General features: G+C 44.0%; 1 protein-coding gene across 4 annotated transcripts in view; it reads left to right on the top strand.

The window, feature by feature from the left end:
- LOC137301143 (kazrin-like) overlaps positions 1-19,168 on the top strand; it is a 656,751-nt gene that overhangs the window by 575,473 nt on the left and 62,110 nt on the right. For all 4 annotated transcript variants that reach the window (XM_067970588.1, XM_067970590.1, XM_067970592.1 and 1 more), the window contains one exon: positions 1,945-2,068. In XM_067970588.1, coding sequence (XP_067826689.1) covers positions 1,945-2,068 — 124 coding nt within the window. The remainder of the gene's footprint in view (positions 1-1,944; positions 2,069-19,168) is intronic.

The raw sequence follows: 19,168 nt of genomic DNA, 5'->3' as shown, positions 1-19,168 counted from the left end.
TAAATATTGGTGAGGATACCAGGGAGAACTCCCTTGCTTCTTCAAAATAGTGCCTTGGGATCTTTTATGTGCACCTGAGAGGGCAGACAGGGCCTCGGTTTAACATCTCATCTGAAAGACGGCACCTTCAACAGTGCAGCACTCCCTCTACTGCACTGAGAGTGTCAGCCTAGATTTTGTGCTCAAGTTAGTAAAGTGGGTCTTGAACCCACAACCTTCTGTCTCAGAGGCGAGAGTGCTACCACTGATCCATGGCTAACAATGGGCCTGATTGGAAGCGGCAGTGTGTTGGTCAATGTGAACAGGAGAGGAGCACTGGGAGTGATGGGTCTCCACTTGATGTCCATCTCTTATCTAACAGACCTTGTTGTAGCATTTAGAAAATCAGTACACCTGACCTGATAAAGTCCAGCCACTTAGCAGTAGTTTTATCCTCACAGAGCAGTTCTGGGTTCAGTTAATAAAAGTATAATATGAATTCCTCATATAATTAAGTTTTACTTAGCAGATTTGAACTTATTCTTGTAAGGAATCATCTCCTTCCGTCCCTGGCAGGTTTTTATGCTGAAAGGCCCTTTCTTCGATGCTGCTGTGCCTCCTGGGGTGATTGTAGAGCAGTATTAGTAAGAATCACAGTCACTAGTCAGACAGTATCTTACCTCACCCCAATCCACCCGCTGTAGAGAGGCTGTGCCAACAGCTCGTTTGCTGCCTGTGTGGAAGTGAGCTGTACAGACCACAAAGGTGCCAGGTTCAATCCCTGATTTGTGCTGAATTAGCTACTCTCAGCCAGGGTAGCAATAGAGGGTATTGTGATCGGCCTTAGTGCTCCTGGGCTAAGGGGGGGAATATCAGCCAGGGCTCCTCCTCCTGACCACCAGTAGGTGCCCTTGTAGGAAAGTGAACCTGTGTGGACGTTGGGTGAGAAATTGGGGTTGGCTGCATTGATCCCCATGGTGGCACATGGAGTGGCAACTTGGGTGAGGTCCTGGAGAGCAGTCAATATCCCACCTTCAGGGGAGAAAATAGGAGGGAATTAACTTTTTTTTCATACTTGACAACTAGAATCATAGAATGATACAGCACAGAAGGAGGCCATTCAGCCCATCATGCCTTTGCTGGGTCTTTGAAAGAGCTATCCATTTAGTCCCAGTCCCCTGCTCTTTCCCCATAGCCCTGTAAATTTTTTCCCTTCAAATATTTATCCAATTCCCCTTTGAAAGTTACTATTGAATCTGCTTCCACCACCCTTTCAGGCAGTGCCTTCCAGATCATAGCAACTCTCTGCGTAAAAGAAAATAATTCCTCATACCACATCTGGTTTTTTGGCCAACCGCCTTAAATCTCTGCCCTCTGATTACCGAACCTTCTGCCACTGGAAACAGTTTCTCCTTATTTACTCTATCAAAACCGTTCATGATTTTGAACACCTCTATCAAATCTCCTCTTATCCTTCTCTGTTCTCAGGAGAACAACCCCAGCTTCTCCAGTCTCTCCACATAACTGAAGTCCCTCATCCCTGGTACCATTCTCGTAAACCTCTTCTGCACCCTCTCTAAAGCCTTGACATCCTTCCTAAAGTGTGGTGCTCAGAATTGAAGACAATACTCCAGCTGAGGCCTAACCAGTGTTTTATAAAGGTTTAGCATAACTTCCTTGCTTTTATACTCTATGTCTCTATTAATACAGCCCAGGATCCCATATGCTTTGTTAACAGCCTTCTTAACTTGTCCTGCAAAGATTTGTGTACATACACCCCCAGGTCTCTCTGTTTCTGCACCCCCTTTAAAATTGCATCATTTAGTTTATATTGCCTCTTCATTCTTCTTACCAAAACGTATCACTTCGCACTTCTCTGCGTTAAATTTCATCTGCCATGTGTCTGCCCATCTCACCAGACTAGAAAAAAAACAACAAATAGATATTTTTGTTTTAATTATCCAGTCTCTAGAAGACCTCGAAGAACAAAAGAGGAAGAAGAAGAAAGAGAAGTTGGTGTTTGGCTCCATTTCGCGGGTGTTTGCCAGGGGCAAGCAACGGAAATCCCTGGATCCCGGCCTGTTTGATGGTACTTCTACCGATTATTACGTAGAGGAAGATGCAGATTGGTGATAAACAGCCATCCGCTCACAGCCTGTGTGTGTGTGTGTGTGCGCTTGTTGGGTGGGTGTGTGTGTGTGTGTGTGCGCTTGTTGGGTGGGTGTGTGTGTGCGTGTGTGCGTGTGTGCGTGCGCACACTCGTGTGCTCATTGGGTGTATGCGTGTCTGTCTGTTTTTAAACTTAAGAAATATGTGAGCCCTGGGGCTGGTCCAGCACACTCTGTAATTAATGTGTATATATATACATATATATATATATATAAATCTGTGTGGATAATGTCACTTGTGAATCTGTGGAGCGACACAGCTGTGTTTTAATCTTACTGATACTGGAACCCTGAAGGACAGCTGTGTACTGTATTTGTAAATAACTGCAATCGTGCACTTTGTGCTTCTTTGTAAGGTATTTTCTCCTGTTTGTTAGTCCCATGTCCCAGTGTGTGTTGTGTTCCATTTGTTTGACAATTTAATAGAACTTCCTCATATCAACTGGGCATGCTCAAGATCTCCATCTCCCTTAACCCCATCCTTCAGTTCACCCAGAGGCTCAGCTTCCAAATCATAATCAGCTATTAGTCTGTTGAAGTACTTCCGTTGATGCATCACACATCCATTGACTGAGCATGCTCCATGTGGATTAATGAGTTGGTTCAATTAAAGAGACCTTGTCCTAGCTTTATGGTCCACATCATGTCAGATTCACAGTGGTAACAATCTAAAGAGCATTGGAGTAGAGAAAGCAACAGTACAATTACAGGGATTGTGAACTGTGTATACTGTAATGATCTAGATACAGGGAGGGAATCATTAACTCTCACCACAGCGCAAGGCTGTCTTGCATAGATTTCCGGGATCTCACTTCATTCTATCTCCAAGCAACTCTACAGCTCACCTAAGTGTCTAACACAATGTTGTTCCCTGAACCATCAGCAGAATGCCCCTTTTGAAAGTTTTTTTGGGGAAGGGCAGAGGAATTCCACAGAATAGTTGCAAGCTAAGGTTAAGACACTAATGGTCATTGACTCACGTGTGGAGAGTTCCATAATCTCAGGCTACTTGAGACATGACTGGTGTTGTGGTGACTGGTCATTTGCTATTTCTACCGGTCAGCAGTAGAGTAAGACTCCAAACATTGAATTCCATTGACATTTTGTGACCTCAGTTGCCATTCCAAGAGATTCAGATGGATGTTGATACTGGCATTGTAGACCTCTCAATACAAAAGCGATGATGAGACATTGAGGCACTGTTCTTGGGAATTCTACATTATTTTGCCTTTTTGAAGTGACATTGAAAGATATTTTGCATTTTATGGTGAAATGCAACGTAGTCCATTTGGCATGAAGGAATGGTCTTTTTACAAGTGCACTGAACCGAACAATCATTCATTTTGAATGAGACTTCCTCAGATACCACGCACCAATCTTCACAGCTATCATCCAGTGCTGCACCAACATGTATATGTGAGACCCAAGGTGATTTCCTCAGTGTGGGTAAGTAGCCAGACTCCACTCGGTATCTCCCCACAGTGACAGGACCGAGATGAGGAACTCTGTGAGGGAAATCATAAACTCAAATGCACATTAATATGATACGTCTCCCTTCTCATTATTTTGCAATTTAATGCTGTAGTAAGGTATATTCATTTGATTAGCGCTGACGACATGAACCACCACTACACTATGTCCCACTACAAACATACCAGAAATCGCCTAGTCACTTACAGTGGCTAACTCCGAATTGACGGCCATTCAGAAGGATTGCTTCATAAATTATTGGGAGATTACATGCATTTGAAAACTTGCTTAATAAAGGTAGCTCTTATTACATGTACACATCTTCATAAAGTGTAGCCCAGGGGTGGGATTTTGTGAAATTGCAGCAATACAAGAAAAAGGAAGTTTTCAATCTGCGAAGCTGTAAGAAGAAATTGTCCAACTGCTTCCGTGGCACTCGAAACAGTGAGGTCATTCTCTGTCGCTGCGCTGTTGTGTTGTTGTCCTCAATACACTGACAGCACTGCAAAGAAACCAACAATTATAAACCATTTAAAATCCAAATGATTTGAGGTAAAAACAAATATCAAATTAAATTTGAGATTAAAAATTCTGTAAATATTTAGATATATATGTTGGATATTGCAACCTGCAGACCAACCGGATGTCTTATTGACAGGGAACGACCTGTTCCAAAAACCCTATATATGTGGATCAAGCAAAGGTGTACGGTCTCTTTAAAGATTGTCAAACTGCGAGTAATGTCATACTAACACACCACCATCGTATGGGGAGCTGTTGAAACACAACTGCCCATGTTGCTTTGCAAAGGGAGCTGTCAGAATTAGAGAGTTGGTGATATCACTTCCTGTCAGCAGAGGTTAACTCGCATGGGATGTTGGACTTTTTTTTTTGTAAGTCTTGTGTTTTATTTTCTAAGGAGACAGTTTTTATTCCTGTTAAGATGTTGTCAAACTTACAAGTTATTTCAATTCTACTCTGCCATTAAGTCTAAGAGTAGTTCAGGCCTGTCCAATCTGTGAGGCAGCCTTCGCTGAAGGAAAGCAAGTACCTCTTAAAACATTCTTTAATGTGACTGCCCCTTTGTCTTTAGAGACCCAGGTTCAAATCTGGGTGGCTGTTCCCTCAACTCTGAGAAGTACAGAAAATTGTGGGGAGGGATGGGACCCTTGCCCCAGGAGTTGTCACGTGGGAGAGAAAGGTTTACTGACTCATGGGCTGTGGGAAGGGAAGGGTCAGCCACTTCATGATTTGAGATGTGGGGAGGAAAGGGTCTCCTGCCCCAGTTCTGAGAGGTACTGGACTGAGACTGGAGAGGATTGGAGTCTCCTACCTCGGCTCTGACTAGGTGAAGTGTATTATTACATTGAGCTGGTTTCCCCAGGTCCACATTGCATCACCATGACCTTTTAAAGCCAGACCTCCCCATCCCCTGTCAAACAACTCAAAAGAAAAATCTCTTAGAGTAGAGCATAAACTCATAAACCATCGGAAGGGCTGTGCGGTTTCCTCTAACCCTGGTGTCTGTGTGGTGTAAGGCAGTGGACTGGACTTTGAAATCTCTTGTAAGTTCGACATCTTTTTAAAAGCATTCCCATTCACTCGGGGGTTCTTTGTTATTTGTAAATTAGGTAAAATAAAGCTACCAGTACTGAAAGAAAATGGATTTATTTAAGAAACTAAATAGAAGTTTATGATGGGCAAGTTTAGAGACAAATTGTTTTATCCCCGCACTGTGAATGCTACCAAAGGCTTAGCAGTGCGGCTTCAACTGCGAGCAAATTAAAATAAAACCTATTTTAAAATAAATGGCACATCTTCTCTGTGGTTTCCTCTATCGAGGTATAAGTCACTATAGCAGAGCGGCTCACAGGGTTAAACACCAAAGAACTTTAGTGTCTGTCTTCAGGTGTTTTTTTTTGTCCCAAGTTTCTCCCGTCCTCCTGGAGAAGTTAGGGATTTTCCCACTGGAGCTCAGATTATCAAGAGGTGACCCGATAGATATTTTCAGGATAAGTCAAGAGTTATGATAAAGTAAATAGCGATTGAGATTTGTTTTCGCTCACTTGGCGAGGCAGAAACAAGGCGACCCAAATTTAAGATAATTACAAAAAGAACCAAAGGGAAGGTTAGAAAAAATTCCTTTACACAGAAGGTAGTTAGAAAACGGAATTCTCCACCACAAACTGTTGTCCAAGCAGAATCTATAAGTTCTTTTTAAGACGACCAGACAGATGCTTGATAAAGAGAAATAGAGCATGCGGAGTGAGCAGGAGATTAGCATTAGACTAGGAGGCCATGTGGAGAAAAACACCAGCACAGACTTTCTGGGCCAAATGGCCTGTTTCTGTGCTAAAACATTCTGTAATGCTACAAAGCAGCTGACCGAAGCTTGAGTACAGTTCCGCAGGGACCTGCAGCCCTCTGGTATGTTGTCTAAGTGGATATTCTTCATAGTGTAATTTTAGACAGTGAGTATTCAATGTGGAGAGCATCACTGCTGGCCCTGATCCTGTCCTCATCTAATGTCCATACACAGGAGCAGGATCCTTGGCTGATTTTTTTCTCTCCCTCTTCACTGGCTCAGGGACCATTGAAGCCATTTGGAGCTCCTCAAACGGTTAATGGCTGCATTAAAATCCCACAAGGGAGGAATTTGGTACGAGCACGTTCCACATTCGTACAACAACAGTACCAATTGTGTTTTTCACCCGAACAAGTCAGTGAGGCAGACAGGGAGTGTTTTGTCCAATCTCATTTACCACTACAGTAATGAAACATAACTCTTCCCATTGTAAGAAACCCACTGAGATAGATTCCTTGTGATTTTCCTGAGATCATCATTGACTTTGACTCTTAAAAGCAGAATGAGGGGAGTCGATAAGCTGAACGTGCTCGACTCTGCAAACAGCCATGGGAGGATAACAGCGAGTACAGGCACGCCCACTCCTCTAGTGAGACATTGTGAAGCTGGTCTGCTGTAGCAGGAGTCCATCCTTCATGTATGTCCCAAATTCTCAGGGTTTTAAACTTATTGAGTTAGGTGTATATTTAGACTGGGTGCTGTTTCATTTGTGTATCTTGGTTCTGGGAATTTGAGTGGATGAAGGTTTCCTTCAAGTTACCTTTAACCTTGATGTATTGATGTAAGTTTGCACAGGCAATATTCCTTGTAATTTCAGTGAAAAGAATTTTAATAACATCATTTGTTTTTGTTAAGGGTTATAAAGCCATAAAGTGGGCAGGATAGAAGCGAGGGAGAGGACAGAGCAGCCATTTAACATGTGTTGTAACTGTAAATTAACAAGAGGTGTTAAACATCATAGGAACAGGAGTAGGCCATTCAGCCCCTTGAGCCTATTCTGCCATTCAATTAGATCATGGCTGATCTGCACCTCAACTCCATTTACCCACCTTTACTCCATATCCCTCAATACCCTCACCTAGCAAAAATCTATTGATCTCTGTCTTGAAAGCTCTGCTTGTCCCAGTATCTACAGCCTTTTGGGGGCGAGAGTTCCAGATTTCTACTACCGTTTGTGTGAAAAGGTGCTTCCTGATTTTGCTCCTGGATGACCGAGCTCTAATTTTAAGATTATGTCCCTTTGTCTAATTATATCCCTTCCCTTTTTAATTTCTTTTGTTCTTAACCTGGCTGTCCATTCTCCAGGTAGCTTCAGTGCGCTGTACTGCAGCACCTACACTTACCTGCAATCAACACAGGTGGTATCTGAAATTGACCTGAACTGCTCCAATTTGGGTTCAGAAAGTCTCACCGAGTCCTTTGCAATGTCCAGTGCCCCGTGTGTAGGTAAGATACACTCCAGAACACACTCAGATATAACAGTGCAGAGATTCTGGTAATTGCGGCCTGTTGAAGTGCTCATTAGTCTCCCAGTTCCTCCTTGGCTCCCTGAATCCAATTGTTCGAAACTTTCCTTTTAATTGGGGGATGAGGTCTTCGAGTGCACACGTTTACAACACCTCCTTCTCACCCCTGATCTACTCGAGTGCTGTGGGTCCTCCAACAGCACAGTTTATTTTTTTTTCTTTTATTGCTCCACTAGTGCTGTTTTTGAAGCCAATAGAAACTAAAACTAAGTCCTAAAACTTAATTATCAGACACTTCATAAACCTAGGCAAATGTTTTGATCTCTGGTTGGTTCAGTTGCTGACGCTGTTAACTGAATCAGACAGTCATGGGTTCAAGCCCCACTCCAGGATTTGAACACAAAAGCTAGGCTGACACTCCAGTGCTGTACTGAGGGAATGTAGCATTGTCAGAGGTGCCATCTTTTGGATGAGACTTTAAACTGAGGCGCCATCTGCCTGTTTCGCTAGTTCAGGAGGATGTTAAAGATCCCATAGCGCTAATCAAAGAAGGGCAGGAAGTTCCACCAGTGTCCTAGCCAACATTTCCTCTTTCAACCAACACCGCCAAAACCAAATTAACTGGTCATTTGTATCATTGCTGTTTGCAAGATCTTGTGCACAAAATGGCTGCTGTATTTGCCTCCATTACAACAGTGACTGCACTTCAAATTAATTCATTGGTTGTGACGTGCTTTGAGATATTTGTGAGGAGATGATGTTCTATGTAAATACAAGTCTTTCTTTTTGATGCTCCGATATGTCTGGACTGACTCATTCACATTCACTAGATGTATCCTTAGGTCTAGCACCTTCCATTAAAGCTTAAGGAAAATCTTCATTCGATAATCCAGATCAAAGCCGTGAAGATTTAGTGTTGAGAAGCTCATGTAGACAATCAGCACAAACTGGGGGCAAGACTTACCAAGCAGCCATATGTCTGTGGCAGTGACTTGTTTCAAGTTCTTTCATCTCTTTATTTGTTTAAAGTTGGAGGTCGAGGCCTAGCATTATAATCGTTGGCCATTGTGTCTCATTTGAGCATTTTTACTAATTAGCAGCATGTTCTGATAACACAGCTGTCTTCATTCCAAGTCCCAGGAGCAACTGTACAGAGTTTTGCTAAGCTTGTTCATGGTAGTGATCTCTACGTTCATTAAAAATGTAGCACAGACCTTTGAGATATTGAGAAAGATGTAAAATCTTAGATCTCTCCCCATCCCACATCAAATGTAAACTCTCTGATAAAACCTGGGCTCTTCAGTCTGTGAAAGTATTTGACCTCTTTAAACACATATTGATTTTTTGGGGAATTCTCTGCTCATTGAGGAGAAAGGGATGTTTGTGCTGGTGAATGGAACATTTTCTATTCAGACACCCAGTGTCGGCATCAAGCACTCCAAGCTCAGGTACAACACAGGTTAGACACAGAGTAAAGCCCCCTCTAATCTGCCCGGACAATGAGTGTCAGCTCCAACCCGAGGAGACCAATGTTTCAATTTCCCACACCAGCCATTGAGTGGCCTGTCTCTGTGCTAATTTAGTCCTGTGTTGGAGGCAGTTTTGGGCTACAGGCCCATGCTCACAAAGAGCTGGATTGAGACTGCCCAAACCCAATTCACTTGAGGACTTGGGTAAGAATTTCCAATGCTGGTGCACGGCAGGAGCACATATCGTGTAACATAGATGGATGGAAATTCATGGGGTGGTGAGGCTCGATCTTCACAAAATGTGCTTCCCACATCTGCCAGGAGCTCAGAAATAGAATTTTTTTACCCCTTACACCAACAAAGGAGACATTCATCCCATCAGTCTGGGCTGATTTGAATCCAGGTCCCAAAAGTGAATGGTCAGTATCTAATCTACCACGCAGTCCCTTGATTTGTGGATGCTGTGACTGTCGTTCCTCCATTCCTTCTCTCTCAATGATTTGCTAATGCTTTATGGAGCTAAGAGTCTTTGAGGTTTCAAATTCAACACTTCAGATCCAATTGGATTAAAGGCTGCTTTCCTCATGTCTTGTTCTGAAGTGCTGTGCACAGACTTCAGTTGAGAAGCAAGCTACTCCCAGTCATCTGATGCTGTCACTCTATGACCATTCACTCGCAGTCACACAAAAATGACCCGGGGTAATCTTCCCTCCCTCACTGTGGAAAAGTACATGGCTTTCTTTCAGCATCACCCCTCAACATCACAGCCAGGTGCAGAAGCTGAGCCCTATCACCTGAATAATACCCGGGCTCAAAGGGTTAAATTATGAGGACAGGTTGCATAAACTTGGCTTGTATTCTCTTCGTAAGTATAAAAGATTGAGGGGTGAACTAATCAAGGTGTTTGCAATGATAAAAGGATTCGATAGGGTAGATGCAAAGAAACTATTTCCTCTGGTGTGGAATCCAGAACAAGGGGGCATGATCATAATTAGAGCTAGGCCATTCAGGAGGGAAATCAGGAAACACTTCTTCACACAAAGGGTAGTGGAAATCTGGAACACTCTTTCCCCCCCCGCCCGCCACCCCAAAGACTGTGGATGCTGGGTCAATTGAAATTTTCAAGACTGAGATCGATAGATTTTTGTCAAGTAAGGATATCTAGGGATATGGAGCTAAGGCGGGTAAATGGAGTTGAAGTACAGATCGGCCATGAATCTAATTAAATGGCGGAACAGACTCTGGGCTGAATGGCCTGCACCTGTTTCCACGTCACTCCGGGTGCAACACGTTAAAGCTTCAATGCATTGCCACATCCTGCTGCCTCTTCAGAAAATGTCTTTGCTTTTATTTAACCCCGCCCCTCCCATCTTCTTTTAAAATTCTTTGCTGCCTTGGGTTTCCTCCCAGTTCCATAATCCAATATAAGTGGTGCCTGCGAGCACATCCGCCAGGAGCTCAGAAGTAATATGCCCAGAGACATATCCACCAGGACCATGCTATTTTGAAGGTCTGTGATTTTGCAGACAATGAGTTACGACCAGAGGTGGATTAGGTCATTTCCCATGAGTGAGAGAGTCAGTGGGCCAGTCACACTGGATCACGTTCTCTCACCTTCTCTCATCTTCTCTCCAGACCATTGTCATTCAAGGCTCAGGGCAGGCTACCCAATTGCCAAAGTCATCCACTGTTTCTGAATCCATCTCACTATAAATGGGGCAGATTCAGAACTGAGGGAAACATGTAAATTAGATTCAACTACAATGGGAGCAGTTCTGTAATATAACATGCGGGGTGGGGGGGGTTTAATGGAGAGGTTAATCAGGCTCAAGTAGAGTCTAGCCAGACACCCGCTTTATTTTGCTTGGGTTGTTTACACTACCTACAGATAGGCTTTCCTTTCTGACCGAAGGTTAATCAGCACCCAGGTTAGTTCCACCTTAAAGCTCCTTTCACCTGCCAAATGGCTGATTTAAAACGCTTGTTGGTTTGTAACTTGCCTGCGGAATGGGGTAGTATTATAGATGATTGGGTGGAATTTCAACCCTTTGTGATCGAGACTAGCTTCTTTAAAGTCCTGGTTTCAGATCGTTTGGATCATGGAGGAGTTACAGAAATTGAAACCATCGTTACTGGAAAACCAAAGGTTGTAGCCCTGTGTCTAACACCTGTGGAAATTCATCCCCAAAGTTTGAGTCTCCAAAGCAAACAATTCACACAGGTCGAGTTACTGTTTACCCGACGTGATGTATGAGTTCTCCCTGTAGAGACACATCCCACCCACGAACCCACAGAATTGGAAGGAAGAACTTGCATTTACTCAGCACCATATCACAACCTCGGGACATCCCAAAGTACTTTACAACCAATGAATTACTTTGAAGTGAAGTGCAGTCACTGTTATCTAAGCAAATGCAGCAGCCAATTTGTGTACAGCAAGATCCCACAAAGAACAAAAAAGATGAATGACCAGTAGTTGGTGCTTGAAAGGTTAATGTTGGCCAGGGCACTGGGGAGAGCTCCCTGCTCCTCTTTGAAAAATGCCATGGGAACAGGTAGATGGGAGTTCAGTTTAACATCTCATCCAAAAGACAGCACCTCTGACAACGCAGCACTTCCTCAGCACTGCATTGGAGTGTCAGTCTGGATAATGTGCTCAGGTCCTGGAGTGAGATTTGAACCCACAACTTTCCGACTCAGTGACAAGTGTGCTACCAACTGAGCCAAGCTGACGCATGGTTTAGAGACCTTCTGAGTGTGCAGGGGTACTGCTGGGGTTTAAAAACCGTGCAGCTCACTAGCATGCAGCATTTGTCAATCTCCTGCCACTTTCCCTGCTAGGACTTTCCTATTAGTTAGGGTTTTGACTTGCAGGGGTATCTGGAGATGAATGGGAAGAAGCCCAGCTCCCCAGCGACGGGTCTGCCCCCCCTCCGGGTTCCATTAATAAGCCAGGCTTGGCTAATTAATCACCACCACCACCCTGTGCTACTGTGCACCTGGCTGGCCAAGTTTTCGGATGACCGAGTCTATCATCTGACAGGGAATGTGATAATGAAGGGAATCAATGAGTTGGGTGTTGATGGAAGAAAGTTTTTGTGTGGAATCAGAATAGAACTGGGTACATCTAGCAGTCCACGTACAACACACAATGTAACTTCCTCCAGCTTTCAATTGTTATTTTATGGAATTAGTTGCACCCTACTATCGGTAAATTCAGAGTCAGTTCAATTGAAATGGTCAACAGGGAACTGGATAGCTACTTAATTCAGCTGGGGTAGAAGAGGTTTGAAATCATCAGTACGGCGTGAGCTGAATGGTCTCAATAGTCCTTCACTTTATATTCTATGTGCCTTGTGACATAGACTCAGAGTAGAGCTTGGCTTTCTCTCCTTTTCCTGCCAATTTTCTCTCCCTCCACCCTGAAGGTGTTAATTTTTCGAGGTACAGTTCCAGGTGTACCGGTCGCTCTCCAGTACCTCACTCACGTCACCATTCTTCGCGTGTGAACTTTGACCGAGGAAGGCATCACAGCCGAGCCTAATCCTTTCCCCGCTTGATTACTCCAACACGTTCCTCACTGGCGTCCAGAAATTTTAGCCTGTCCGAACTCTATCCCCCACATCCTATCCCGCAGTAAGTCCCATTCCCTATCACCTCTGTCCATGTCAACTTCCATTGGCTCCCCCGCCCCCCCCCCCCCGCCCCCCGAACATCGACTTCAACTTTCTTGCTCCTCCCTACTCCACCTTCAACCCAAGTTCCAGCACATGCCCTCTGCTCTCCTAATTCCTTTACAGGCCCTGTCTTCCACCTTACAGTACCCGGGCAAGATATTCAAAAATTTATAAACAAATAGATAAATTGAATCCTAAAGATATATTTGAGGTTGCCACAAACTCTCAAACCTGGGGACATGGGCTGAAGTTGGAGGAGGGAAGGTGGACAGTTTAGATTTAACTACGTATGTTATACAGGGACTGGTGTGTGTGTGTGTGTGTGTGTAGAACAGATTGCCCAGGGAGACAGTGGAGGCAAATAGTGTAGAAAATTTCTGGGAGAATCAGATAGCTAAATGGGGAAGCAGCCGATTGGGGGGCTATTTGATTTTGGGACCAGTCAGATGGTCTACAGAGTCTTTTCTGGCTCGAGACTCTCCTATGTACAAGGTATATAGAAATTTCACACCATAAACCTGGCCGAATAGGAATTTAAGCACGGAGAGCCCTGCATCATCTACAACAATGGATGAGTACTGCCCGCAAATGGAGCTGGTGGCTCTGGCAGAAGACCACTAGAGCCTCTGAGCAAAGCAAAGAGCTTGAATCCCATCGTTCAGCTGCACTCGATGACCTTTGCCCTCATTGATAGGTTCAGAGTCACATCCACTCTCGTTGGGTAGCAGTTAGATCAACGGTGAGGAAAGTTTGGAGAAGTTCACATCCCAGATCCCACCTGAAAAAGAAGGAAGGTGAGGCAATGGTGTGGGGGAGAGGGAAGTATTAAAGGAGTGAATCCAAATTATCAGTTAGCTACGGTGCATTCTTTCAACATTCAGTATTCCTCAGATATCGTTTTATCACACTAAGACTGGTTAGGCCTGATAGTAGAGACTTAAATGGGATCGGAGCATTAAACCGGGCCTAGGAAGCATCCAAACTAAACGTGTGCTGTATTTTGTGCCTTTGTTTTGTGCCAGTTTCAAATCAGCACAGACCTAATCCCATAGTTTCTAGTTTGCTATAATGGGGATAAAAGTTCTCAGCAACTCGGTAACCTCAGACTTCCAAAATTTGACTAGTCTGCTGCATGTTTGAAGGACAGTTGGCTACCTGTTTTAAGAAATCCACTCTGATTTTCACGTGCAGAGAGCAGGCTCAGCTTCCACTACCACCCTGGTCCCCCTCATCTTAACACTGCACCAAACAGGTACCTCTCTACCTGATGTACAGCCAGGAAAGACAGTGTTACTAATTGTGCTTTCTCAGGATTAGCCTGACTCCACTACCAATACTTTTGGTGAGCCTCCAAATTTAAGTAGCAGGTCCAACCAACCACAAAACATAGTTTCTACCTGTTGTACAAGTCTCCTGATTACAACAGTCTAAGGCTAAGTACAAACCACAAATGATGGAAACCTGCACAGGACAATGTAGCTGTACATTGTCCTGGGGTCTTGTACCAATGGAGCTGCAGACACAGGTAGATGGTTGAGATGCAAGTCAGTAATCAAAGGTTCCTCATACTGTAGAGCTTCAATGCTCAACACAGCAGCTGTTGTGTTCTTAGATTTTTCAACATTTTAAAAACTGTCCATCTGAAAATTGTGACAAAAAAAAATCAATAAAGGAGGAATTGATTTGTGGAAAATTTTGACAATTCATTCTTGTCGAACTGCTAAGCTTTTTTTGCAAAAGGAAAACATTTCTAACTGTTCCCGAGATGTCCATCTTCGTACCTTCCATTGTGTTGTGTTTTTGTTCACTACTTTTCAAAGTCTCTTCAGCACTAATCATTGAACTTTGTGTGTCTGTGAGGAACCTTTCACCCTCCCCGCATTGTGTCACAGCTCATTGACACTAACCCTTCCTAAACTCTGCATGTGTTGGGAAAACTGAGAGAACACGTATCCTGTGTTGGTGTTTGGTGAGTCAGCTTTTTCTCCATTCGTTCTGAAATGCATCCGTACAATTTACAAGCGCAATGGCAAGGTTATTAATGTAACTTTATTCCACAATTTATTGCTGACATTTGTTTTTATAATCCATGGTTAAAATGATTTTATATTTCCCTCTCTTTCTACCCCCTACCCCAGTTCAATTTATTTGTCCTTGTCTCATGAATCATTCTCCAGCCGACAGCGGGCAGAAAAGCTGCTGTAGGCCTCAGGCCTTTGCCCATTTGAGCTGTCTGCTAAGTGGTCCATGGTGACTGCCCAGACGAAGGGCTGATTCACCATCTGGTATCCTCCAGGTGGGCATTTGCTTGCTTGCTTTTTTTTAAAAAAATGTTTCTTCAGTTATAGGCTCCTCAGTTGGCTCAGTGAGTTTATCCATTGTGTGGCTGAGTCGTACAGACCAGGAATGGCTCGATTTTGATCCCCGATCTCTACTGAGTTAACTGGTCTCAGCTGGGGCAGCATTAGGGGGCAATACAATTGGTATCAGTGCCCCTGGCCTGGGTTAAAGAGGGGAAAACCAACCAGAGTTTTCATTCCCAATTGCTATTCAATGACTCTTGGATCGGTTGGTTGAGGACAAGGTCAGTTTGGCTGTGGCCCCCTCGCAGCCTGGCACTCAAATAGCTCATTGACACTCATTGTCTAGGATCACGCATAAAGGATGGTCACTTGGGCAAGGTACCAGAAGGTAAGCAGTACCCAGGAAACTGTAGGCAAGAATGTCAGCACCCTTAAAGGAGGGAAGAAAATGACGACAAAGCATCATTTCACCCATGTTCCCCCTTTAAGAAAAGTGAGAGAGAGAAACCAGGAAATTATAGATTTGTTAGTCTAACATCTGTTGTGGGGAAGTTATTGGAATCTATAATTAAGAACAGAGTGACTGAGCACTTAGAGAAATTTGAGCTAATTAGAGAGAGCCAACATAGATTTGTAAAGTGTAGGTCATGTCTAATGAACCTAGTTGAATTTTTTGAGGAAGTATCTAAAGTAGTAAACAGGGGAATGTCTATGGATGTAGTTTATATGGACCTCCAGAAGGCATTCGATAAGCTTCCACATTAGAAACTGTTGGCTAAAATTAAAGCTCATGGAATTGAAGGCAAATTATTGACCAGGTTAGCAGATTGGTTAGGCGGTAGAAGACAGAGAGTAGGGATAATGGGTATGTACTCGAATTGGAAGGAAGTGACTAGTGGTGTCCCACAACAATCTGTGCTGGGTCCTCAACAATTCGCTATATTTATCAATGACTTAGATAACACAATAGAGAGCCATATATCCAAACTTGCCGATAACACAAAGATTGGTGGCATAGTAAGTAGTGTAAACAGGAGCATAAAATTACAAAGAAACATTGATAGATTAAGTGAGTGGGCAAAAATTTGGCAGATGGATTTAAACGCAGGTAAATGTGAGGTCATCCATTTTGGACCAAAAAAGGATCAGTCTGAGTATTTTTTAAATGGTGAAAATCTAGGAACAGTGGGGGTCCAAAGAGATTTAGGGTTCCATGTACATTGGTCACTAAAATGTAGTGGTCAGATACAAAAAGTAATCAAAAAGGTCCAATGGAATGTTAGCCTTTGTTATGTCTAGAGGGCTAGAATATAAAGGGAAGGAAGTTTTGCTACAGCTATATAAAGCCCTGGTTAGACCACATCTGGAGTACTGTGTACAGTTCTGGGCACTGCACCTTAGAAAGGATATGTTGACCTTGAAAGGAGTGTAGTGCAGATTCACCAGAATGTTACCAGGGCTCCAAGGGTTTAGATTAAGAGGAGAGATTACATAAACTGGGCTTGTATTCCCTGGAATATAGAAGTTAAGGGGTGATTTGATTGAGGTTTTTAGGATTTTGAAAGGAATTGACAGGGTAGAGAGAGAGAAACTTTTTCCACTGCTGGGGGAGTCTAGGATAAGGGGACATAACCTTAAAATCAGAGCCAGGCCATTCAGGAGAGAAGTTAGGAAACACTTCTTCATGCAAAGGGTGGTACAAGCGTGGAACTCTCTCCCACAAAAAGCAGTAGATGCTAGCTCAATTAATAATTTTTAAATCTGAGATCGATAGATTTTTGCTAACCAAGGGTATTGAGGTATATGGAGCCAAGATGGGTGGATGAAGTTAGCATACAGATCAGCCATGATCTCTTTATTCAATGGAACAAGCTCGAGGGGCTGAATGGCCTACTCCTGTTCCTATGTTCCCTCCCCTCAAAGTCAGCACCCATCACTTCTTCTGGTTGATGCAGTCTCACCCAGCAACATCTGTTCCACAGTCTGCTTTTTAGTGAACTTGCTGGAAGGTGCGCTGAAGAGGTACAGGGAGAGTCCTGTGCTTGTCTGGTATCTCCAAACCTCCCACTGAAGCAATGGAGACAACTCACACCTTTTAACACAAGACATGATGCTCTGGTACATTTGGAGGAAGTTGGTCCAATTGGCAATGGCTCCAATCCATTGAAGGTGTGGCTGCCTCGACACTACCTCTAAGGTTGATGAGCAACTGGAAGTTTCCCCATCCTGTCAATTGGATTATGGATATAGCCCTGACGCAGACCCCTCTGATTTCAGTGAGTGCAGAGAAGCTGAGACACATTCTCTCCAGCTGTCGTGCAGAGGAGGAAAGTCAGTGAATATTTATCAATGGAGAGAAGCGAAACCCCAAATGCTTCAAATTTTGTGCCTTCATGAAAGTGGTCGTAGGCTGACACATCCTGTTGGAGCATCAAGATGCCTTGGCATGGAGTGGTAGGGCGCAGGTATGTGCCCACAATTTCTGAATACACTGAGTTCCTGATCCCAACTATGGCTTTGGTGAGATACCAGTCAGAAGGCAGTGATGGAGGATATAAGGGAAAATGAATCCAGGTTCCACAACAGAACTCCTTCCAATCAATACCTGGTGGCATTGACATAAAGATCATTGGCCTGTCCCTTCAACTGGGTATGGTGCATGCGTCTGAAGTAGAAATTCATTAATCTGCAGCCCGTGGAAGGATCTTGTTTGTGATATCAGTGTTTTGAAAGGTAATTGTCAATGTTCTTGGGAGCTGATTGTCTTGCTATTATCTAAATGACTACAGTTTTGTTTATAGTGATCCTCTATTATTATGGAAGATTTAAACTCTTCTGACCACCCCCAAACAGTAAGGATGTGTCTTCCCCCCCACCCCCCTCCTAATCACTGGGCTCATGTATCCAACTTCAGGCCAACTTTCTGATGAACTAGCCCCAAGTCCATTAATATCTACTTTAATCAAAAACAGGACTACCCCAAGTTTGAATATCCTGCTGCCACCCACTGTCCAGGTTCATGTATGAAGAATGGTTATTTAAGTGAAGCCCTGAAAATCTGCAGATTGCCATGAACCATATTTTTTTTTATTCGTTCATGGGATGTGGGCGTCGCTGGAGAGGCCGGCATTTATTGCCCATCCCTAATTGCCCTCGAGAAGGTGGTGGTGAGCCGCCTTCTTGAACCGCTGCAGTCCGTGTGGTGAAGGTTCTCCCAGAGTGCTGTTAGGAAGGGAGTTCCAGGATTTTGACCCAGCGACGATGAATGAACGGCGATATATTTCCAAGTCGGGATGGTGTGTGACTTGGAGGGGAACGTGCAGGTGGTGGTGTTCCCATGTGCCTGCTGCCCTTGTCCTTCTAGGTGGTAGAGGTCGCGGGTTTGGGAGGTGCTGTCGAAGAAGCCTTGGCAAGTTGCTGCGGTGCATCCTGTGGATGGTACACACTGCAGCCACAGTGCGCCGGTGATGAAGGGAGTGAATCCCATTAAGGAGTCCGTGCCCTCAGGCAAGAGGGAGGACAATGTCTACAACTAGGGAACTGGGTAGCAGTGTCAGATAATGGGCTGCATTTTAACATCTGAAACTTGAGTTTGAATCTAGCTTTTGCCTGCCAATCTTTGATTCCAATTTACTCGGGCCAGATCAGTTCTCAATCCATTGAAATTGGCCCTCCTCCAATTAAGTATTTTTACTCTATATTGCTCCTTGTCCTTTTCCATAGCTAATCAAAACTTTATGATCGCTGTTCCCTACATTTTCCCCACTGACACTTGCTCCACTTGACCCACTTAATTCCCCAGAACCAGATCCAGCAATGCCTCCTTCTCCGTTGGGCCAGAAACCTACTGATCAAGAAAGTCCTCCTGAACACACTTCAAAAGTTCCTCACCCTCTTTGCCCTTTTCCCCACTACTATCCCAGTCCCTATTAGGATAGTTGAAGTCCCCCATTGTCACTACCTTATAGTTCTTGCACACATCCAGTAGTGTAATAGCGCCTCTACTGTTTCTTAACTCTAACCAAATAGATTCTGTCTTTGACCCCTCAAGGACATCCTCTCTCTCCAGCACTGCAATATTCTCCTTACTCAATACTGCCACCCCCCCTCCTTTTTTTCCTTCCCTATCTTTCCTGAACACCTTGTATCCAGGGATATTTTGTACCCAATCCTGCCCTTTTTTGAGGATGGAGAGGATATGGGGCCAGAAGCTCAGCTCAGGGTCAAATAGGACGGTGAATTTGGGAATAGTCTGGTTCAGACTGAGATGG

The sequence above is a fragment of the Heptranchias perlo genome, chromosome 32 (genome assembly GCF_035084215.1).
Source record: "Heptranchias perlo isolate sHepPer1 chromosome 32, sHepPer1.hap1, whole genome shotgun sequence".
Classification (NCBI taxonomy): domain Eukaryota; kingdom Metazoa; phylum Chordata; class Chondrichthyes; order Hexanchiformes; family Hexanchidae; genus Heptranchias; species Heptranchias perlo.
Note: the sequence above shows the minus strand (reverse complement) of the source record. Positions and strands in the feature narration are given on the sequence as shown.